Below are 24,574 nucleotides of genomic sequence, written 5' to 3' on the forward strand. Positions count from 1 at the left end.
AAAAAAAATCGCAGTATCTATACCGCCATTTGTAAACACTAATTTTCACATAAACTAATTAATGTACACCTTTTTTTTGGCAAAGACATTTTGGCCTAAATTTATGATGAAATTTTATTTTTTTAAGTTTTTTTACTAGACATATTTAATAGCAGTCAAAAATATTGTTTTTTTTTTCTTGAAATTCAGTCTTTTTTTGCTTATAGTGCAAAACATAAAAAACGCAGAGGTGATCAAATACCACCGAAAGAAAGCTCAATTCGTGGGAAAAAAAAGGACGTAAATTTCATCTGGGTGCCGCATTGCATGACCGCGCAATTGTCAGTTAAAGTAACGCAAAAAATGCCCTGGTTAGGAAGGGGGGAAAAATCCTCTGGAGAGCAAATGGTTAAAGAGCCAATCAACAGGGAAAATGTAAGAGAACAAGGAAATATGAAACAGTAAGGAGCCATGTTACAAATACCAACAAAAACTGAGATGGCGGGAATGTTCACGAAATTAGAGCTATCCATTAAAAATGAGATGGGGACACTATGCAAGGATCTGGGCCAGATATTAATTCAAGTTGAAGAAGTAGAGGGGAGAATGGAGGAATATATGCATTTAATTAACAGATTAGAAACGCAGTTGGAGGAGATGAGTAGAGAACAGAGAGAGCTCACATTTAAAATGGAAGACCAGGAAAATCGTAATAGAGAAATAACTTAAGGCTCAGGGGTCTACCAGAAGAAGAGGAACAGGAATAGGATCTACGGGAGATAAGAGTGTGTAATCCAATAATGGGAAGATCAGTGACAGATAAATTGAAAATTGATAGAGTACATGGGATTAGAAGGCCAATAGGAATATCGGCGGAAAGCCCCAGAGAAGTCCCTCAGGGCGCGGAGTCTAAGTCCCAGGCTGCCCTTCACCAGGGCCCCTGATGGTGGGGATGGACTTGACGCAGCCAGGAACCAGGTTGCGGCCCCCGAGACACCTCAGCTGCGGTAACTTTGTAGAAAGAATTAGAGATGGTAAAGGAGACATGGTGTGCGCCACCACTGATATCGCCAATAGGTTCCAAAAATATTATAGTAGGCTATACGACGTGAGCCCCAGAAACCAAAAAGAAACGGAGGATGAAAAAAGGAAAAACAGGTAGAAATATTTAAATGAAGTGAAGTGGCCAAGATTAGCACAAACAAAAATTAGAGGCCCCAGAGAGATCAATTACCCTGGAGAAAATCACCTTGGTCCTAAAAACTATGGCTGCAGGAAAGAGCCCTGGCCCGGGTACACCGTGGAATATTTAAAAAAATTTAAAGATCTCCTTGTCCCTAAAATGTGCGTCTATATGAACACAATAGGGGAGGGGTTGGAAATGAGGGAAGAGTCATTGCAGGCACATATAATGATTATACTTAAAGGAGGGAGAGAGAGAGCACAGTGCACCAGCTATAGGCCCATATCCTTATAAAACATTGACACCAAACTGTATGCCAAGGTATTGGCAACCAGAATGAAGGAGCTGATGTCAGAATGGATACACCTGGATTAGGTAGGATTCATTCCTGGAAGAGAAGGTAGGGACAATGGTCTGAGATCTTACAAAGGGTAAAAAGAGAGACATTGCTGACAATACTCCTGTCGATAGATGCCGAAAAGACTTTTGACAAGGTCAACTGGGGATTTATGTTTGATAAACTAGAGGTCTTCGGAATAGGGCCTAAAATGTTAAGGTGGCTAAAAAGACTTTAAATGGTCCGTCAGCGGTGGTTAAGGTCAATGGATTCCTCTCTGTTCTTTAAAATGTATAACGGTACCAGACAAGGATGCCCACTTTCTCCTCTGTTATTTGTATTGTCCTTGGAACCTGTCTTGGCGAGGGTTAGAAAGTGTACAGATATAGTAAGAATAAAGATAGGGGAAGTTGAGCATAAGGTGGCAGCATATGCAAACGACATGTTTTACATTGTAAACCCTAGAATAACTTTGCCTAGTTTAATGAGATTATTAAAACAGTACAGCGAGCTATCAAATTTTAAAATAAACCCTGCAAAATCAGAGATTTTAAACATCAATCTACCAAAATCGGAGAAGCTGAGTCTACAAAAAGTTTTCATTTACTTGGAGGGAAAAGCAAATAGGCTATCTGGGAATAAAATTAACTCCTTCAATAAAAGGCCTATATTAGGCGAATTGTATTCCATTAATAAAATAAAGGTTGAGCTGGGGAGACTGTCCAAAGGTGGTGCTTCCTGGACAGGATCGTTCTTTGAGATAATAAAGAAGATACTAAAGTTTATTCGGGCAAATAAGAAGCCGAGAATTAGTTACGAGGTATTGTGTAGGTCAAAAGGGAATGGGGGCCTGGGCATGCCCAATGTTAAGAAATATTATCAAGCGATTATATTAGCACGTATAATAGACTGGACATTTAATGCACAAGGGAAAGGTTAGGTGAATATGGAAGGGATTTTGAGCAGGGCACAGTTAGGGAAGAAGGTTTGGGAACCACATAAATGTCGCACATTGGATGTGAATAATAGTCCACTGACGAAAAAAGTTTTAAGTGTCTGGGATAGAATGTATAAGCAAAAAGGATGGAAATATAACTCGCCTATAATTCCCCTGGTGGGAATGGAGTATTTCCCCCCCAGGGAAGGATCACATTTCTGGGAAATTGATTAAAGATAAAAATGCACGTTTGAAGGATATATTGAATAAAGGGAAATTGCACACTTTTTTAGATTTAAAGAAGAAAAAATATTTATTTTTCAAATTAGATGAGTGGCGGTATAGTCAATTAAGTAACTTTGTTTCAATGTTCCCATAATCACTGAGAACTATGGACTATCTGTATCCATTTGAAAAACTATTGAACTTAATCACATCCCTAAACAAATTACCTCCAGGATCTATAGCAGGGGTGGGCAACCTGCGACTCCCCAGCTGTTGTGAAACTACCTTTCCCATGTTGCATTGCAAAGACCGGAAATTACAAGCATGACTCTACAGGTCCCATGAAACATTGCAAATCTGACAGTTACAGCTATCACGTGCAGAGGCATGGTTCTACAACAACTGGAGAGCCCCAGATTGCCCACCCCTGATCTATAGGATTCTTATAGATATGGAGAGTACCGATCCTCATTTCTTGGGGAAAATGGGAACAGGAGCTTGGAACTGAACGAACAACAAACAAATAGAATATTCAAATTAACACACAAGGTGATGCATATGAGCACAGTCGAAATGAATTACAAAAGTTTGGCGAGATGGTGTATTATACTGAGTAAGGCACATAAACAAAAAGTAGATGTTTCACCGCTGTGTTGGAGAGGCGAAAGTTGGAGTGGGGAAAAGGGAACAATGGTACACATATGGTGGGACTGCCCGAAAATACAGGACTATTGGAAGGGAATGATACAATTTATCCAGGAAATATGTGGGATTATGGTACAGAGAGACCCATGGATGTGTTTATTTTATAAATTTGAGCTTTCAGTAAATTTATATAGGAATAGGGTACTATACCACTTAATCAGTGCAGCTAAGGGCTTGATCCCCAAGTTTTGGCAAATCCCAGAGCCACCAAGAATAAACGACTGGATAAACAGAGTGGAAAATAAAATGCCAGGATATTACACCCCACCCCCCAAATGACCCCTTTTTGGAAAGTAGACACTCCAAGGAATTTGATAAGAGGCATGGTGAGTATTTTGCAGATATCATTTTTTGTCACACAGGGTTTTGAAAAAGAAAAAAAGAAAATAAAAAATACATTTTTGTTTTCTAAAATTTTCAAAAAATTGTGGCAACAAATGAGATCTGCAAAATACTCACCATGCACCTTAGCAAATACCTTGGAGTGTCTACATTCCAAAAATGGGTCTTTTGTGTGTGTGTGTGGGGGGGGTGGAGTGTGCTTCTACTATCCTGGCATTTCAGAGCCAAAATTAGAAGCTTATGCTTAACTGCAATCAATTTTCTTTGTCCTGTTTTAGCTATAGGGGGGAATAGCAAATCTTTTCTACAAATTTATATTGTCTGTGGCTAAATTGGTAATATTTTCCTGCCCTTTCTGTTCCTGTAACGCCTAGAGAAGAAACAAGGGGTACAGTTGTCACCACGGCAGGGAAGCAGCTACAGCGATAAAAACATTGCCAGAAATTCTAGCCCTCTGATGTCTTAAAGAGAACCTGTCAAGAGAAAAATATGTAGGCTTCCATTACTGACCTCTCCGTTCAGGAAAATGGGTTATCTGACTGTCATGCTGATGCTTTGGCTTCATTAGTGTCTGAGTCACTAACTTAGGACAAGCAAACTGATGAGGAATTATGATGCGTTTCTGCCACTCCTATTCTGCATACTTGTTCTAGGTTTGCAACTCAGAACTAATAAATCTGAAGCCCAGTGACGTCACCACCCTCCTCTCCACCTATCCAATCAGACGTCTTGAAATTCAATGAAAAAAATACTGGGCATTTTGTAAATGGCAGCAGTGCAGAGTGAATGACCCCAGTTGACCAGTATGCAGTGGGGCACAAGGCCTTGAAGATTGCAGTTATTGCTATGCTAGTGCCAACTAGTACAGTGATTGTCAGTTTTGACAGCGATTCCTCAGTTGTGAAATATGCATACTTGCATTGGTTTAAGCTGGACAAATGTAACTATGCATTTTAAGATCATACCTGGAGTTTTAAGCTTTAAAGCCAAACACAGCCAGATGACCAATGACACATCATTGGCAACTGAAAACATTTTCTCATTAGTAGTTGCACTTTTAAAAAACAAAAATGTAAAAATTAAGGTTATAGTGAAGTTAATAATGAAGGTTTCGTTGTTTTGGAGTTTCCACAGGGGAAGATTGACCGTGTTGTCAACCACAGTTGAGTGGAATAGTGGATATATGAAGCTTGCATGAGATTCAATTGGCCAGCAGCAATGCAGAATTTAATTATCACTTTGGGCATAGCTGGCCTTTAACAATATCAACCATTAGATAGGATGGGATCGATTTAGATGATTGATTCAAAGCTAAGTCATCAGTAAATCATAAATAACTTTAGTACCGTTTCCCATTTCATCTATAATAATACTTTCTCATAATAATGAAACTTCATCATGGTGCACCTGCAGAAAATACATCAATAACATTTGTAGTAGCATTTTGAAAAACTCATTTTGTGATTGAAATTGATACTTTATTATTTACATCTTTCGCTTTCATGTGTTTTTTTTTAGGCATGTGGCATATTGATGAGAAGTGCTTGGCACCTTACTTGAACAATGGTGAGCTTAAAGAAGCTGTTGTAAAGTCCATTCAGCATAAGGAAGACAATATATCCTATGCCGTGGTTTCATTTATGGATGCAACAGAGAGGAAAGTACCACTCGGACATCTCCGTAAAACCCGTGGCTGCAGCAATTTCTGGAACACTTCCATTTTTGATGATGAGGACCTGGAGAAACCATATTTCCCAGATCGGAGACCTGCAGCTCCTGCTGCAAATTTCCCACTATCAAATAGTGAAGTCTTTGTGCCTTATACTATTAATAGGTATTTACGAGACTACCAAAGAGATGGTATTCGATTCCTGTATGAGCACTACATACGTTCAACTGGATGCATCCTTGGTGATGACATGGGGCTTGGGAAGACAATACAGGTATTTATCTACTTCTTTCTGCTGAGAGACATATGGGGGCTGCCATTGCTAGTTAGTTTTTTTTTTTTTTTTGAGTCCCTGATGCAGAATAAGCATGCATATTAGAAAATCAGAATTACTTTAGACCCCAGATATGCTTATGTGTTCCTACGCAGTGACTCTTGGTTTACTGAAGCCATTGAAACAACATGACATCCAGGAAAGAGCATTTCAGCAGTGGCAGAATTCATATTTTCTTTAAGTATATCAGTATTATGGTCTATTCTTGTATGTTGAATAAGGTGCTATAAAAATGACTGTCAGATGTAGCTATCAAGATTTTTTTTTTATTTTTCTTGTTAATGTGTTTCTTTGAGCTGCATTCATAAAATGCCTTATTAGGTGCTGCTAATTGTTGCACAGATTCACGCTTTGGGACAGGGATGGTTCTAAGATGGGTTTAAAGAGTTAGTTTTATTTTGGCATAAAACAGCCCATGCAATTTCAGAGTGTTTGAGATTCTTCTTCATTCCACTGTGGTTATTGGGAGGTGGAGGGGAAAATTCCACAACAAGAACACATAAAGAAAAAAAATCTTATAGAGATTTTATTCATTTCATACTCTATCCATAACTAAAATAGCCATTCAGGTTTCCTTGTGTCTAATATGCTAAAGAAAATTTATAACTGTGGATTCAAACCAGCTGAATTCAGTTGTTTTTGGAAGGGTCACATGGATTGCGGTCAATGGGCCGGAAATGTGTTTAGGCAGAGTTATTGATTGGTTGGCAGCATTCTGTTCCTCCTCTCAGTTTTTCTTGTCATTTGTGTCCCTTAGCGGAGATTTCCCTTCACTTCTCCCATAGCCAATCGGCTCCTGTTGCTGTCAGTCAAATCTTGTGAGGAGGGGATGTGGGCAGGGCTGAACCACGGTGTGTGTGAACACACGGCTCGGCTCAGAAACGCGCCCGCATGTGTGCCCCCATAGCATATGGCTTGCTATGGGGGCACATGCAGGAGAGGGAGAGCAGAGAGCACTGGCGGGGGACTACTGAAGAGGAGGAAAGGGACAGCTCTGTGCAATGGTAAGTATAACATGTTTATTATTTTAATAATAAAAAAAATATATACTCTACAACCGCTTTAACTTTACTTGATCTCTTCTTTTATCTACTTGGATTAGTGATAGTTACAGAGTTGTCCTTTTGCTGGAAGAAATCTTTTTCCATAGGTTAGCCTTTCTCAACCAGGGTCCCTCCTTAGGTTGCTAGGAGCCCTTTTAGGTAGTATGCAATGATGAATTGATCTCCCATTTACACGTAGGACCAATACAAGGGGGCAATTTTATACTGACCACAAATATAAAGGTGTCACTTTCAGGATGGTGTGTGATGTCACTTCCAGTCGTCATGCAGAACATGTATAGGGTGCAGCCACACAGTGACTGGAAGTGACGTAACACGCCATCCCGAAAGTGACACCATGGCTTAGACAGGCAGTGGAGTCGGGTGAGACGCTGGAGCACTTGCACCCTAACGAGGGATGTGATTGAGAATCTACTTGCGCTGCTATTGATCAACTTCAATGTGTGATATGCCTGTGACTTTTCTTTGTTTGCAAGTATTGTATTGGAAATTGAATACATTTTAATGGTTTTATGGTAATACACTATGGTAGTTCTGTTTGTCTAATATCTGAGGGACCAGCAGATGGAATATTATGCACGTAAGGGCTTATGAAGATCCTTCAGAGGAAGTGGTGTAATTAAAGTGCTTTTTTGCCGATCATTTACATGTGAGGCATAATTATTTGGTGCGTGAAACTCAATGGGAGTTGTGGAGCACCTGAAGTGATTGCTTTGGAGCGTGACACTCACACAATTCGTTTTTCTGCACAATTGGATCACTGCTATTCATTTGGTTAAATTATTTTGTGACTTTGCATGAACTTTTCTATGAACTTTGGGAATGGAATCTTGATACATATTATTGTTATAGTGCCTCCTGGAATCTAATAACACTGTTTTGATTTCCTGTGAGACAAACATATTGTTTTGATGAGGAGGATGCAATTCATTCACATTTATATTTTCTCACTTTCATCTAATTTTTTTCACTTGGTTTGGTTTTTATATATCTGATTGATTTGTACTTTAAGTGCCAGTTCACATATATGAGGTTTGAACAGCATACAATCCAGATGACATGTGAAATAGCGTTGCTTTCTATGGTGCCTGTTCACATACACTATATTGCCAAACATATTGGGACACCTCTCCAAATCATTGGATTCAGGTGTTCCCATTCAACTCCATGGCCACAGGTGTATAAAATCAAGCACCTAGGCATGCAGACTGCTTCTGCAAACATTTGTGAAAGAATGGTTCGCTCTCAGGAGCTTAGTGAATTCAAGCGTGCTATCGTGATAGGTTGCCACCTGTGCAATAAGTCCATCTGTGAAATTTCCTTTCTACTAAATATTCCACTGTCAACTGTTGGTAGTATTATAACAAAGTGGAAGCAACTGGGAACAGCAACTTGTAAAATGACAGTGCATGCTAAAGCGCACAGTGCGCAGAAGTCACCAACTGTCTGCAGAGTCAATAGCTATAGACCTCCAAACTTTGTGTGACTTTCAGATTAGCACAACAGTGCGTAGAGAGCTGCATGGAATGGGTTTCCATGGCCGAGCAGCTTCATCCAAGACTTATATCACCAAATGCAATGCAAAGCAAAGTGTTGAATGCAGTGGTGTAAAGCATGCCGCCACTGGACTCTAGAGCAGTGAAGACGTGTTCTTTGGAGAGACGAATCACGGTTCTCTATCTGGCAATCCAATGGATGTGTCTAGGTTTAGTAGTTGCAAGGAGAACAGTACTTGCCTGACTGCATTGTGCCAAGTGTAAAGTTTGGTGGAGGGGGGATTATGGTGTGAGGTTGTTTTTTAGGGGTTGGGCTTGACCCTTAGTTCCAGTGAAGGGAGCTCTTATCGCATCAGCATACCAAAATATTTTGGACAATTTGATGCTCCCAAATTTGTGGGAACAGTTTGGGGATGGCCCCTTCTTGTTCCAACATGACTGCACCCTAGTGCTCAAAGCAAGGTCCATAAAGACATGGATGAGCAAGTCTGGGGTGGAGGAACTTGACTGATCTACACACAGAGTCCTGACCTCAACCCGATAGAACAACTTTGGGATGAATTAGAGTGGAGAGTGCAAGCTAGGCCTTCTTGTCTGACACCAGTGCCTGACCTCACCATTGTGCTTCTGTAAGAATGGTCAAACCTTCCAATAGACACACTCCTAAACCTTGTGGACAGCCTTCCCAGAGGAGTTGAAGCTGTTAAGGCTGCAAAGGGTGGGCCAACTCAATATTGAACCCTACGAACTAAGACTGGGATGCTATTAAAGTTCATTTGCAAAGGCAGACATCCCAATACTTTTGGCAATATAGTGTATGTCTGGTGTGCTGGCAGCGCGGATTGAAAAAGAGTTGTGTCCAATTTTTGAGCAGTGCAGTCTGTTTCAGGTGCGAATTACTGGCTATTGACTTCTATGGGAACCGTTTCTAAACTGCACGTCATCACTTGTGAGCAGGATCTAAACCTGTCCTGAACCTGATCTAAATCTGACCTAAACCACTGAACAATGACCGTATAAACTGGCTGTGAAACCTGAACTTCAATCCACACTTGTGTGAATCAGCTCTAAGGCACGTTGTTAAGTGGTGCACAGTATTACTAATTTTATTGAATACAGTAGATGGGTGTTAAAGACGTAACTGCCCTTGGTGTGAAATAGTTTAGGTACAAATTGTTGTTCTATTATTTAACACATTCCAGAAATTATGAACTGTAGCTATGTCTATATTTAGCAGTGGTTCCACATGACCTGAAAATTCAAGGATTTCTCAGGGGTAAAAAAGTTAATAAAAAGCTGCTTTGAGTTGTGTCTTTTCGGTTAACTTTTTTAGTAAGTCTGTCAGCCACCCAGTAACTTTTCCCTCTAGAAAGTGAACCAGCTCAGGATAGGGGGGACTGTGAAGTAGTTGTCTGACTTGCTGTTGCCCCCTGGGTTGGCTTCTCTGGTTGCCAGTAGTTCTTCCCAACTGGGTAACAGCATTTCTGCTGAACATGCATACAACAGTACCTCTTATTTGCACTAATATTAAAATGTGCCTTCTTGGTTTAGGTCATATCCTTTCTAGCTGCGGTCCTACATAAAACAGGAACACGAGAGGATATTGAAAATAATATGCCTGAATTTTTACTGAGAACAATGAAGAGGAAATGTTCTACAGAATCCACAAAAAGGGTAATGTCATACAGTATGCTTTAATTTTAATGCTGAGTTTCTGTTTAACTATAAGTTATTGGTACATTCAGAAAGAAGTACCTCTCTCTTTTCTGGATAAATACTTATTTAGGATTGTTAACATGTATGGATTTCGTGTAATAACTCTCAGAGCCTTCTGGTTGACAGTAGATTGTAGTTTATTTTCTGTGTATACAGCTTTTAGGTTGTTACCGTAAAGCAATTTTGATGTGACTCTCCAATTTTATCCTGCTTGTTATATTGTCATTATTGTACAGCCTGAATTCCAAAAAAGTTAGGGTGCTGTATAAAATCTACATAAAAACAGAATGCGATGATTTGAAAATCTCATAAACCCATATTATATTCACAATAGAAATCTTATCAAATGTCTAAACTGAGCAAATGTACCATATTTTTTATATATATTGATGGCAGCAACATGTCTCAAAAATTTAGGACAGGGCCATGTATATTACAGTGTAGCATCCTTTCTTCTTTTAATAATGCTCTGTAACCTCTGGATACTGAAGAGACCAGTTGCTGGAGTTTTGGGAGAAAAATGTCCCATTCTTGCCTGGTATAGGATTCTAACTTTTCAACAGTCCTGAGTCGTCTTTTTTCGCAGAATGTTTTTCTGTCAGTCTAACCAGTCTAAATTTACTCATAAAAATAGATGACCATATGTCACAACCTTTTCTGTTTATGGAACGCTAGTAAGAATTTTTCATTCTTTGTATTGTTTTAATTAGATTTTCAGAGGAAAATTAGGTCCTATGTCATATGTATATTATGTATACCTTCCTGATGGGGAGCTTTTACCTTACTTCCTCTTCTAGTGATTCCTAGGTCACTGTTGTGTGCTGAACTTCCTGTTTCCTTTTTCTGGGATTTCAACACACATCTGCTCTGTTGTAGAATTTAGTAGGAACTGGTGACTGAGCACATATTATGTTATTGTTTTGATGGCAATGTTCTTATTGTTTTATATTTTGTTATGACTTAAAGTGGTTTTAAACCCAAATATAAAATAATTTACTTTTTGCCATAAATTAATACATTTTAATGAAAAAATGCATACATACATACAGCTGTGAGTGTACCCCAGAAAAATGCTCCCTTAGCTTGTCCCAGCCCTCCAAAAACTGCTGGTCTGTGGGTGTGGCTTAGGACCAGAGAATAGTAGGCGGAGATGTGATGTCACATAATCCCTCAGTTATACACGGCCTCGGCTGAAGAACGTGCACAGCTTTCTGACATCTCTATGCCTGCGAGCATGTCTCCTGAGTGCATTCAGGGGAATACACAAGTGCCCGTGATTGTCAGCTCTGCTTACAGCACAATATCTGTGCCAATCAGGAGAAAGCTGGTAGGAAGGAGTTAATGTTAAAAATCATTGGAATCTTGCAGCCTAAAATGGCAACGTGGACCAGGAAACATTCTTATGTAAAACTCTGTAAACAGCAATTCACAAGCTAGGTGCTGTGAATAGAGCAGGACAATAATCGGCTGTCAGCAGACTTACCTAGTGAAGTACAGCATTACTGAAGTGATGCCGATCTATGTCATAAATCACTGTTGCTAAGTTCTCAATCTTGTGAAGTCAGAGACCAGCAGGGAGAGGACACCCGCTCCCCCACCCCTTTGCAGTGTATTACATGGAGGATCACGCTGGTCTCGTCTTCAGCACAGCCTGTCACTCACAGGAGAAGGGGAGTGGTGACACAATTTTTCTGCTTGTGTCGGATTTATTCTGTTCAGAAGAGCAGGGAGGATTTCTGGAGAAGGGGATTGCTTCAAGATACCAAACTAAGCTCAAATGCTTAGTAAAGGTAAACACTATTCAACTGTAGGATTAGATTGATTTGTGTTTTTGTTTTTTGTTTTTTTTTTCAGGTTTACAACCACTTTAAATTAAGATTGTTACTTTTAAATATTTGCTACTTTGACAAATATTATTATTTTTATTATTATTCAGGATTTATATAGCGCCCACAGTTTTTTACAATATAACGGGAGACGATACAGCAACAATACAGTTCAATACAAGCAGGTTAGGAGGGCCCTGCTCCTTGCAATATGGAAATGTGTCTCTAGGCCTCTTTAAAGCACAACTAGCTACAGCCTTTCTGCTTGAACTATGTCTTAGGCCAAAACTTATTTGAACAGAGGGCGTAATGACTGAAACCACAGCAGCTTTTTGTTCTTTGCTGTCTGTAAAGTCACTTCCTGTCTCAGTGACACAACAGGAAGGATATGGATTGCAGTGAAAACCTAAAAGGGTTTTAACACCTCCATACACTATCCAAAACATGAAGAAATAGTTTGGGCTTTAGATATACTGTACTTAACCATTAAAATTGACACTAAACACTAACCTTATTTTCCAAAAATAATCCATACGTATCCACTACGTAATTGCCCTGATTCTTTTTTTGTTATAAAATCTTTTCTTACTGGGTTGTCCTGCCTCCTTGTAATATCCTCTGCGACATCTCAAACCAATCCTTTGCCCACTCTTTTCTGTTTGTTGGGAACTTGAAGAGTATGTTGGTTGCAGTCTTGTGCACTGCTCTATGTACACTACAAATCCCATGGTCCATAGACCCTAGATCATCTCATGCATGTGCAAGAGAGGGTGGCTACGCTCCTACATGCAGTGGGACCATGGAGAACGAACGTAGCCAGAATTCAGATCCAGCAGCAGCAAGATAAGGGCTTTGGACATTTGGAAGAAACTGAGAGCAATAGAAGGTACTTTTTGAGTTAAGAATACATACTTCAATAGAATATATTTTTTAAACCAGTTAGTGTAACATTTATTAAAGTTTTAGCCGCATAAGTAGTGCATTGTTTTCAATGAGTGGACTGACCACATTTTTAAAAAAAGATTGAAATTATGGTTTGAATCAAGCCTTTTTATTTTTTTCATCTTGTCCTTATGTCTATCATTTTGATCTTCGTGGCAGCTTAGTGCATATAATAAATTAACTACTTGCCAACCGCAGATAGCCGAATGACGGCTACACTGCGGCTGGCCAGTTCTGGGAGGGCGTCATATGACGTCCTCCCAGAACGCGCTCTCCTGCACGCCCCCAGCGATCTCTGTGATCACTGTGTCCTACGGACACAGCTGATCACATGATGTGGTAAAAGGCCAATCACAGCGGCCTTTTACCACGTGATCAGCCGTGTCCAATGACACGCTGATCACCGGGAAATGCAATTGCCGGTTCTCGGCTGCACTTTCCTCACGCTGTCAGAGCGCAAGGAAAGTACTGCCCGAGAACCGGCAGTTGTCAGAGCAGGGATCGGCACCGATCATCAGGGCACTGATGATCAGTGCCCTGATGATCGGTACCCAGCAGTGCCACCCACCTGTGCAAAGCAGTGCACCCACCTGTGCCCAGCAGTGCCACCCAGCAGTGCCACCTACCTGTGTCCAGCAGTGCCACCCACCAGTGCCCATCAATGCAGTGCTGCCAGTCAGTGCCCAGCGGTTGTGCCAGTCAGTGCCCAGCGGTTGTGCCAGTCAGTGCCCAGCGGTTGTGCCAGTCAGTGCCCAGCGGTTGTGCCAGTCAGTGCCTAGCAGTGCCACCAGTCAGTGCCCAGCAGTGATGCCAGTCAGTGCCACCTATCAGTGCTGTCTATCAGTACCCATCAGTGCCGCCTATCAGTGCCCATCAGTGCTGCCTCATCAACGCACATCAGTGAAGGAGAAAAATTACCTGTTTGAAAAATTTTATAATAGAAACAAAGAAAAAAATTTTTTTTTCAAATTGTTTACTTTTTGTGCTATAAACAAAAAAATTGCAAAGTGCCAAGCAGCGATTAAATACCACCAAAAGAAAGCTCTATTTGTGAGAAAAAAATGATAAAAATTTCATATGGGTACAATTGTCAATCAAAGTGTGACAGCGCTGAAAGCTGAAAATTGGCCTGGTAAAGAAGAGGGTATACAGTCATGGCCGAAATTGTTGGCACCCTTGATATTTCTCCAGGAAATCATGTATTTCTCACGAAACGTATTGCATTAACACATGTTTTGCTATACACATGTTTATTCCCTTTGTGTGTATTGGGACAAAACAAAAAAAGGGAGGAAAGAAAGCAAATTCGACATAATGTCACACAAACCTCCAAAAATGGGCTGGACAAAAGTATTGGCACTCTTTCACAACTGCGGATAAATAAGAATGTTACAAGCATGTGATGCTCCTGTAAACTCACCTGGGGCAAGTAACAGGTGTGGGCAATATAGAAATCACACCTGAAAGCAGATAAAAAGGAGAGACGTTCACTTAACCTTTGCATTGTGTGTCTGTCTGTGCCACACTAAGCATGGACAACAGAAAGAGGAGACGAGAACTGTCTGAGGACCTGAGAACCAAAATTGTGGCAAAATATCAACAATCTCAAGGTTACAAGTCCATCTCCAGAGAACTAGATTTGCCTTTGTCCACAGTGCGCAACATTATCAAGAAGTTTGCAACCCATGGCACTGTAGCTAATCTCCCTGGTCGTGGACGGATGAGGAAAATTGATGAAAGATTGCAACGCAGAATAGTCCGGATGGTGGATAAGCAGCCCCAAACATGTTCCAAAGACATTCAAGCTGTCCTGCAGGCTCAGGGAGCATCAGTGTCAGCGCGAACTATCCGTCGACATTTAAATGAAATGAAACGCTATGGCAGGAGACCCAGGAGGACCCCACTGCTGACACAGAGACATAAAAAAGCAAGACTACAGTTTGCCAAAATGTACTTGAGTAAGCCAAAAGCCTTCTGGGAAAACGTCTTGTGGACAGATGAGACCAAGATAGAGCTTTTCGGTAAAGCACATCATTCTACTGTTTACCGAAAACGGAATGAGGCCTACAAAGAACAAAACACAGTACCTACGGTAAAATATGGTGGAGGTTCAATGATGTTTTGGGGTTGTTTTGCTGCCTCTGGCACTGGGTGCCTTGACTGTGTGCAAGGCATCATGAAATCTGAGGATTACCAAAGGATTTTGGGTCGCACTGTAGGGCCCAGTGTCAGAAAGCTGGGTTTGCGTCCAAGATCCTGGGTCTTCCAGCAGGACAATGACCCCAAACATACGTCAAAAAGCACTCAGAAATGGATGGCAAAGAAGCGCTGGAGAGTTCTGAAGTGGCCAGCAATGAGCCCAGATCTAAATCCCATTGAACACCTGTGGAGAGATCTTAAAATTGCTGTTGGGAAAAGGTGTCCTTCCAATAAGAGAGACCTGGAGCTGTTTGCAAAGGAAGAGTGGTCCAAAATTCCGGGTGAGAGGTGTCAGAAGCTTATTGATGGTTATAGGAAGCGACTGATTTCAGTTATGTTTTCCAAAGGGTGTGCAACCAAATATTAAGTTAAGGGTGCCAATACTTTTGTCCAGCCCATTTTTGGGGTTTTGTGTGACATTATGTCATATTTGCTTTTCTGCCTCTGTTTTATATTTGTTCCAATACATACAAAGGGAATAAACATGTGTATAGCAAAACATGTGTTAATGCAATACCTTTTTTGTGTGAAATACTTGATTTTCAGGAAAAATATCAAGGGTGCCAACAATTTCGGCCATGACTGTAAGTGCCCGGTAGGCAAGTGGTTAATTGATTATAAAATATGTTTGGAGTGTATCGGAACTAACTGTGGTTGAGATTAGTTTCTGAACCTGTTAAGATATATTTTAAATACACTAAGCTGACTTACAAGTACAATGCACCTATGGAAATGTATAGGCATGCAATATCTGTCTTTTATCAGTTGTCTTTTTTTTTAGTATTTTGCATTTTTTATTTTCCCTGGCCAGTTAATAAAATACAGTACACCAATATAAATAAATATAAATACTAAACTGTCTGCAGGGGTATACAATTGATGGATTGCTTCATATGCAGTGTGTCTTTACTTTTCTAGACATAAGCACCTTTTTCTCTTTAACATTGTAGTACTGCTTTGACCTGGGGTGGCCTGTGCCGTTCCCTTTTTTCATTTTACTTCAGAAAGCCATCCTGCTGATGAATGAGGGCTGCCACAGAACAGGTTGTATGCCAGTTTCTGTGGCCTGTTTCTTCTGGTCAGCCAGTGTCTCTCTGTGTGCTTCCTTTGAAGCTGTGCCAGTATTTTTTTACAGCTCATTGCACATTGTGCCATTGTTCCAGTGTTCTCTTTAGTTTATTTTGCTGACATATCTCCGATAGCATCTATCTCAGCAGCTGAGGATTCAGATGAACCTGGAAAAAATAATTACCCAGCATGTAGGTTGTTATTATTCACAAGCTTGTGTACTTGGCAGTGCAGTTGGGACCCTTTTTTAAAGGTTTAACTCGGCTAGAGATGCACTTTTTCATCTTCAGCCATGCTTGAGGTTTGTATCCTGCTGATGCCAGGATTATATGTGCCAGTTCATCTGAGAAGAACAGTGTAGCAGAAGGATTGTCCTAATTGTTTCACAAACATTTTTCCTCTTTTCTCCAAAGAAACCCTATCTCTAAAATATTTTAAAATGTGTTATTCTATAAAATGTGTTGAAAGCTTTCATATGTTAATGGTATTTAAAAATTTCCGATATTTGTAAATCTGCAGCTTTCATTAATATAATACTTGATCCTGAATTTTTTTGTTTAGGCACTTTCTATTATAGGGTGACAGTGTTCAGTCCCTCTCTAGAAATTGTGCTCCTATGTAAAGTAGTGAGTGTACAGCTTGTATAACTGTGTAAATTTGCTGTCCCCTCAAAATAACTCAACAAAACCATTAATGTCTAAACCGCTGGCAACAAAAGTGAGTCCACCCCTAAGTGGAAATGTCTTTAACTACTTGCCCTCCAGAGGATTTACCCCCCTTCCTGACCAGGCCATTTTTTGTATTCTGGCGCTGCATTACTTTAACTGACAATTGCGTGGTCATGCAATGCTGCACCCAAATGAAATTTACGTCCTTTTCTTTCCCCCAATTAGAGCTTTCTTTTGGTGGTATAACGGGACTGTGTTGGGCATTCTAACACTGGAGGGAACGGACTTGGTTTCACTGACATCCCCCGTGACACCAATACAGTTTTTATTTTTTGCGCTATAAAAAAAAGACCGACAATTTTGAAAAAAAAACCCCAATATTTTTGACTTTTTGCTATTAAACATGTCCAGTAAAAAAATGTTAAAAATTAAATTTCCTCATAAATTTAGGCCAAAATTTATACGGCTACATCTTTGCTAAAAAAAAAATCCCAACACGTGTAAATTGGTTTACGTGAAAGTTTTAGCATTTACAAATGGCGGCATATATACCGGGCTTTTTTATTTAAAATTTTTACTAGTAATGGCGGCAATCAGCGACTTATACTGGGACTGCGTTGGGCATTCTGACACTGGAGGGAACGGACTTGGTTTCACTGACATCCCCCGTGACACCAATACAGTGATCAGTGCTAATAAAAAGCAGTGACACTGTACTAATGGCACCAGGCAGGAAGGAGTTAACATCTGGGGTGATCAAAGGGTTAGCTGTGTGCTGTTTTACACTATGTTCTGTGTTTGTGCTTCCGGCCAGAACCTGATGATTGGCGGTGCGCGCATGCCCCTACCCGGAAATGCAAAATCACGTGTATATATACGTGATTTTGCGCACAGCTGCTTCCCTGTAGCAGTATTTCTGCTATGGGGCGGAGCTGAAGCAGTTAATATTGATTGGACCCTGGGCAGACATTTTCTTCGGCTTCCCTCCACCCATATACAGTCATGGCCGAAATTGTTGGCACCCTTGATATTTCTCCAGGAAATCATGTATTTCTCACGAAACGTATTGCATTAACACATGTTTTGCTATACACATGTTTATTCCCTTTGTGTGTATTGGGACAAAACAAAAAAAGGGAGGAAAGAAAGCAAATTCGACATAATGTCACACAAACCTCCAAAAATGGGCTGGACAAAAGTATTGGCACCCTTTCACAACTGCGGATAAATAAGAATGTTACAAGCATGTGATGCTCCTGTAAACTCACCTGGGGCAAGTAACAGGTGTGGGCAATATAGAAATCACACCTGAAAGCAGATAAAAAGGAGAGACGTTCACTTAACCTTTGCATTGTGTGTCTGTCTGTGCCACACTAAGCATGGACAACAGAAAGAGGAGACGAGAACTGTCTGAGGACCTGAGAACCAAAATTGTGGCAAAATATCAACAATCTCAAGGTTACAAGTCCATCTCCAGAGAACTAGATTTGCCTTTGTCCACAGTGCGCAACATTATCAAGAAGTTTGCAACCCATGGCACTGTAGCTAATCTCCCTGGTCGTGGACGGATGAGGAAAATTGATGAAAGATTGCAACGCAGAATAGTCCGGATGGTGGATAAGCAGCCCCAAACATGTTCCAAAGACATTCAAGCTGTCCTGCAGGCTCAGGGAGCATCAGTGTCAGCGCAAACTATCCGTCGACATTTAAATGAAATGAAACGCTATGGCAGGAGACCCAGGAGGACCCCACTGCTGACACAGAGACATAAAAAAGCAAGACTACAGTTTGCCAAAATGTACTTGAGTAAGCCAAAAGCCTTCTGGGAAAACGTCTTGTGGACAGATGAGACCAAGATAGAGCTTTTCGGTAAAGCACATCATTCTACTGTTTACCGAAAACGGAATGAGGCCTACAAAGAACAAAACACAGTACCTACGGTAAAATATGGTGGAGGTTCAATGATGTTTTGGGGTTGTTTTGCTGCCTCTGGCACTGGGTGCCTTGACTGTGTGCAAGGCATCATGAAATCTGAGGATTACCAAAGGATTTTGGGTCGCACTGTAGGGCCCAGTGTCAGAAAGCTGGGTTTGCGTCCAAGATCCTGGGTCTTCCAGCAGGACAATGACCCCAAACATACGTCAAAAAGCACTCAGAAATGGATGGCAAAGAAGCGCTGGAGAGTTCTGAAGTGGCCAGCAATGAGCCCAGATCTAAATCCCATTGAACACCTGTGGAGAGATCTTAAAATTGCTGTTGGGAAAAGGTGTCCTTCCAATAAGAGAGACCTGGAGCTGTTTGCAAAGGAAGAGTGGTCCAAAATTCCGGGTGAGAGGTGTCAGAAGCTTATTGATGGTTATAGGAAGCGACTGATTTCAGTTATGTTTTCCAAAGGGTGTGCAACCAAATATTAAGTTAAGGGTGCCAATACTTTTGTCCAGCCCATTTTTGGGGTTTTGTGTGACATTATGTCATATTTGCTTTTCTGCCTCTGTTTTATATTTGTTCCAATACATACAAAGGGAATAAACATGTGTATAGCAAAACATGTGTTAATGCAATACCTTTTTTGTGTGAAATACTTGATTTTCAGGAAAAATATCAAGGGTGCCAACAATTTCGGCCATGACTGTATATTTTCTCTCCACCTTCTCTGTGACATACACCAAATAGCAGCTAGACTCAAGATTAGTCTACTGCAGCAGATCAGGCAGCGATTGTGATTGATTGCTGGAGGTTACAGCATATGATTGCCACTCACTGGTTGGATTGCTAGAGGTTACTGCACATTACTGCTTGCTGATTGGTTGCTAGAGGCTAATACACATTATCACTGTTCATTGGTTGCTAGAGGTTACTGCATATCATTACCACTCACCCATTAGTTGCTGGGTCTGGGGGGGGGTGGGATCAGTGGTAGTGCTGGGGGTTGATGGGATCAGTGGCAGTGCTGGGGTGGGGGGATGGGATCAGTGGCAATGCTGGATGGGGATGGGATCAGTGACACTCACTTGCTGTCACCTGTCAGTCAGTGTCCACTCGTTTCCACTGGTCTGCATGCAAGCTCTTGGCTCCCTCCACATGCATCTATTATTATCCCAAAATGGGTTTCCTCACACAGTGCCCTCCTCCAGCTCCTCCCCCTTCACTGTACCGGCCGGGGTCAGCTGACTCCAGTTTCTACCCCAAGCGAAGAGACTGGGTGGGCGGGCCGCTATGCAGTTACTATGGTGAGTGTGTATCTCCCAAGTCCCAACCTGAGCAAAACTACTTCTTCTCTTCAGTCAGCGAGCCCCCCCCGCAGTGGCGGAACACCAGGGCCCGGTCGCAAGTGTGACCTTTGTGACCCTGGTAGTTCCGCCACTGGCTCGGGCCAGTGTTGACAGCCTCCCACAACTTTTTTTACTGACAAACCATGACAAATTTACTGACAGAGCAAATTTGTTTTACTGCGCACATTTTTGACTGAAATTCCTATTAAAAACTAATAGAATCAATATTTAAATGGTTGACAACACCCATAACAAGTAACCTGCTGGTTTACCATTTTAGAAAGTCAAAACAGAGTGAGAAAATGTGAGCATGACTAGAATAATGAAAGACCTGAAGAACCCTGGGATAAGCAGGAAAACAAGTTCAGTTGCACGCATAGCATGCCTTTGTGTATGATGGGCTTAGACAAATTTTGCCTAAAGCCTAATACACATGGGCCAAAAATGTTTTCGTTCAGCAGGAACTGGCCGACTTTCAGTTAATGTGTTCCACTGTCTGTTCAAAAGAAGCCAGTCTAATGGGCATGCTGGAAAACCAGCATTCGATCTGAGCTTTCAGTCAATGGCTACAAGCACTGATCAGTGTATTCTGGAACTGGGCATCCCCCTATCAGAATACAGTGTCTCAGTGTCAGAGATCCCTGCATTAGGATAGCTTGTCTATATGTGAGGATCTCTGTTTGTTTTTTATTTGGTTTCATCCTGCTAGTTTAATGAAAAATTTTTAAGTGTGTACCCAGCTAGCAGAAAGGGCTTAAAGGGAAGTGATTAGACAGAATCTGTGCCTTCTCGCTGTATACACTGCACACACATACCACAGTCCTTGTACCACAAAATATTCCTAATCACTCTGCTATGAGAAACCGTTTTACAGACACACATACACGTCAAAATGAATGATCATTTTTTTAAATTAAACATTTCCATCACATATGCTTTACTTTGCACAGAAACTGATCACTTTGTCTGATTGTGCCTACCTTAAAGAAGAACTTCGTTAAAACAAGCAACTGTTGGGACAATGAACACTTTTGTCAGGACTATGTACCTCATAATGTATAGAGGTCAGGGGTCAGGAGTAAAGCTGACCATATATGGTTCAGTAGTTTTCATTCAGTCAGCAGCTGAACAAAATAAGCTGAATAAATTTCCCTATCTACACATTTGAGGTGGATAGGGAAATCCTCCCTGCTGTGTCTTTACATTCTGACAGAGTGATTTCCCCACTATCAGAATACACAGATCAGTGTTGCAGCAACTGGCTGCATGTGCTGATCAAATGCTGCAGGCCTGTTCATCAGAAGCCAGTCTATCAGAAAAAACAACATATAGGGGTTGATCTTCTAAAGGCGAATAGACCTTGCGCTTTTCAAAGTGCAGTTACACTCTGCAAGTGCAGTTGCTCCAGAGCTTCGTAAATGAGGTACAGCTTCCCTTTTCCAAACTAACCCAATCACATGCAGGGAAAATAAAAGCATTCTGCTTGCACATGATTGGATGATGTAAGTCAGCAGAGCTTCTGCTCATTTACTAAGCTCTGGAGCAACTGCTCTTGCGGACTGCAACTGCACTTTGCAAAGTGCATTGTCTATTTTCCTTTAGTAAATCAACCCCATAGAGTGCAGTAGTCAGGACAAGTTTCCCGGTTCACTTCATTTTCCCCCCTTACATCATAAATCCCCATCAGAGTCCTCCCCCTTATGTCTAGGTCCACACTGTCACCCTCCCCTCCTTAATCCAGGGTCTCCAGAGCTACCCCCTCTTACATTAGGGTCCTGAAAGCCACCGTCCTGTGTATCGGGGTCCCCAGAGCCCTCCTCCTTACATCAGGGTCCTCAGAATTATCCCCTCCTTGTATTAGGGTCCCCATAATCACCCCTCCTTATATCAGGTTCCACAGATCCTGGGTTGGTGGGGCGGAGCCTGAACATGGCGGTGCAGGAGAGCACAATGTAAGTGCTCTCCGACAAACCTCCGCTTCCAAACCACCCCAAAGAGCCCTCCTAATGGAAATCCCTGGAGACCTACCTGGTTGAGGGGGTTTGCCAGTGGTGCTGTGCCGGTCCGGCGGACGGAGACTGAGAGAGCGGGTCCTGGGCTGCCTGAATTGCGCCGGCGGAGATCGAGGACCGAGCATCGGGTTGCTGGGGAGACGGAGTGACGCGGCATGACCACGTGATCAGCCGCGAAGGAGCTCTGGGAGAGGGAGAAGCTGGCGTCCCGAGAGGGGAACGAGACGCCGACCTGCTCCCTAACTCCCTCGCCTGTACGCTAACTCGCCTCCCAGCCTGTACGCTAGTCGGGTGGTATGCTGGAGGCCTACAGACAGGCCCACAGACAGCCACATAAAGAAGAAGACCCTGGAGGAATCCCCCCAAGAAAATGAACAGAGGATATTAATGTGTAAATGGACAAATAGTAGATTAAAACTGGTGTCCTAGTACATAGTCTGAATACGTATACTGGCTTTATAGAAAAAAACAGGTTTCATAAGAAGATATGAAGAAAAAAAGTGCTAAAGGAAGTGGGCTTAAAGGGACCCAAAGTGGTATGATTAAAAAATACACGTCCCAGGGAAATGTGACTCCAGAAAGACCCCAAGGTGGAAGTGAAAAAGGGGAAATGGAAATTAGTTTGGAAAATACCCCCAGATTATCTCTGGAAATGAATAGTAGTAGTCAACAAGTGATAGAAAATATGGAAAGGAAAGACCCTGAAAGTGATCTACAAGTACCGAACAAAAAAGAGATGGCGGAAATGTTTAAAAGTTTGGAAAAAACAATAAAGCAAGAAATGGCAGCTATTCGGAAAGATTTGGGGCATTTGTTATTGAGAGTGGAAGAAATGGAGGAAAAGGTTAAAAATCATGTTCAGAATATTTCCAAATTAGAAAAAAGGACAATTACTATTGGGAAAGCGAAGGGAAAACTGCTTTTATAAGATAGAGGTACAAGAAAACAGAGATAGGAGGAGTAATCTTAGGATACGAGGAGTCCCAGAGATTTCAAGGGGGGAAGAACTGCAGGAATTGGTCTGTAAAATCTTAAACTCCATAATGGACAGTTCTGATACAGAGTCGATTAAACTGGATGGAGTCTTTAGAACATGAAAGTCTCAACGAGGAAACGGGAAGGAAAAATCGAGAGACATAATTGTGCAATTCCATAAGTATGGAGATAAGGAAGAGATTTGGAGGAAGATCAAGGGAAGAACAATTATTAAGTATGGAGATATAAACATTCAGATTTTTGCGGATTTAGCACCTGAGACTTTGTGGAGAAAGATCTTTGAAACCCCTGCTAGAGCAGATGAGCAAACAGAATATTCATTATAGATGGGGAACTCCAGCATGCCTAATTGGATGGAAGAACGGGGTTACAGCCTATCTGAGATTCCCTGAGGACTTGAGAGACTTCTGTGAAAGACTTGATTTGCAAAGAATAGAGATCCCTGGATGGGAAGAAGAAAGGGAAATAGGAGTTATGGGGAAGGAGGACTGGCAGTTTGTTAGAGGGGGGAGGTAGGGGGGAGAGCAGGTTAAATTTTTTTTTTTTTTTTTTTCTCTTCCCCCTCTCTCTCACTTCCTCCTCCTTATGGTATCTCTTCTAGAGATTTGTGTTTAAGAGTTCAGTGGAAATCTATCAAGCCAATTAAATAGGAGGGTAATTGGGGAGGTTGGAAGGAGGGAGAGCCATTCATGGGTGGAGTTTAGCCCCAAGGGTGAATCAAAAGTGGGAATAGGCCCACAAATGATTAGTAGGCATTTCACAAGCCTACAAATGGGAGGGGGATGGGTGGGGGGGGGGTGATAGATGGGAAGAGGGGTGGGATGGGGTGCTGGAAGGGAGGTGGTGTGGGAGGGGCTTTAGGGACAACACTCTGCACGATAGGAGCTATAAAAGCAGTGATACAAGAAGTATGGAAGAATTATGGTGTATAACATATAATGTAAATGGGTTGAATTGTCCTGGGAAGAGATTTAAGTTATTCAAAGAGCTGCAACATAGAGAAGCTTCGGTGTTTTTTTTGCAGGAGACACATCTTGAGATTAAGGCAAATATTAAGTTGAATTCTAGAAATTACCCAACATGGTTTTATGCAGATTCCCCAATTAAGAGCGCTAAGGGCATAGCAATAGGGTTTGCAAAAAACATAAGGTTGGAGATAGAGGAGAGAGAAATAGATCCTGAGGGGAGATTATTGTTTTTGAAAGGTAGATTTCAAGAGATGGAATGTACAATTGCGAATATTTATTGCCCAAATAAGAGACCGGAGTTATATTTGAAAGGTGTTTTGAGAAAACTGATGGCCTTCAAAAAGGGACGCTTGATAGTGGCAGGGGACTTGAATTTCTGTATGGATCCACAAATGGATACGACCTCTTCTGTGCAGCGAGAGGGAGGTAGGTCTCTGAGAACTTTAAAGAAGGTGATGCATGAGTGCCAACTGGTGGATATTTGGAGAATAATACATGGAAAAAAGAGAGATTATACTTTCTTCTCTAATGCATACGAGATGTATTCAAGATTGGACTATATATTGGTTGATCATCAACTTATAGAGATGGTGGCTAAAGTAGAAATAGAGGCAATGTCTCTCTCAGACCATGCCC

General features: G+C 41.5%; 1 protein-coding gene across 1 annotated transcript in view; it reads left to right on the forward strand.

Annotated features, from left to right (window-relative positions):
- The first annotated feature begins 5,228 nt into the window (after positions 1-5,228).
- Positions 5,229-24,574, forward strand: part of ERCC6L2 (ERCC excision repair 6 like 2) — a 205,137-nt gene continuing 185,791 nt past the window's right edge. The window contains exons 1-2 of the mRNA XM_089662138.1: positions 5,229-5,651; positions 9,823-9,945. Coding sequence (XP_089518264.1) covers positions 5,229-5,651; positions 9,823-9,945 — 546 coding nt within the window. The remainder of the gene's footprint in view (positions 5,652-9,822; positions 9,946-24,574) is intronic.

Source organism: Staurois parvus, unplaced genomic scaffold (genome assembly GCF_062004578.1).
Source record: "Staurois parvus isolate SC_StPar_1 unplaced genomic scaffold, SC_StPar_1.0 ptg001432l, whole genome shotgun sequence".
Lineage (NCBI taxonomy): Eukaryota > Metazoa > Chordata > Amphibia > Anura > Ranidae > Staurois > Staurois parvus.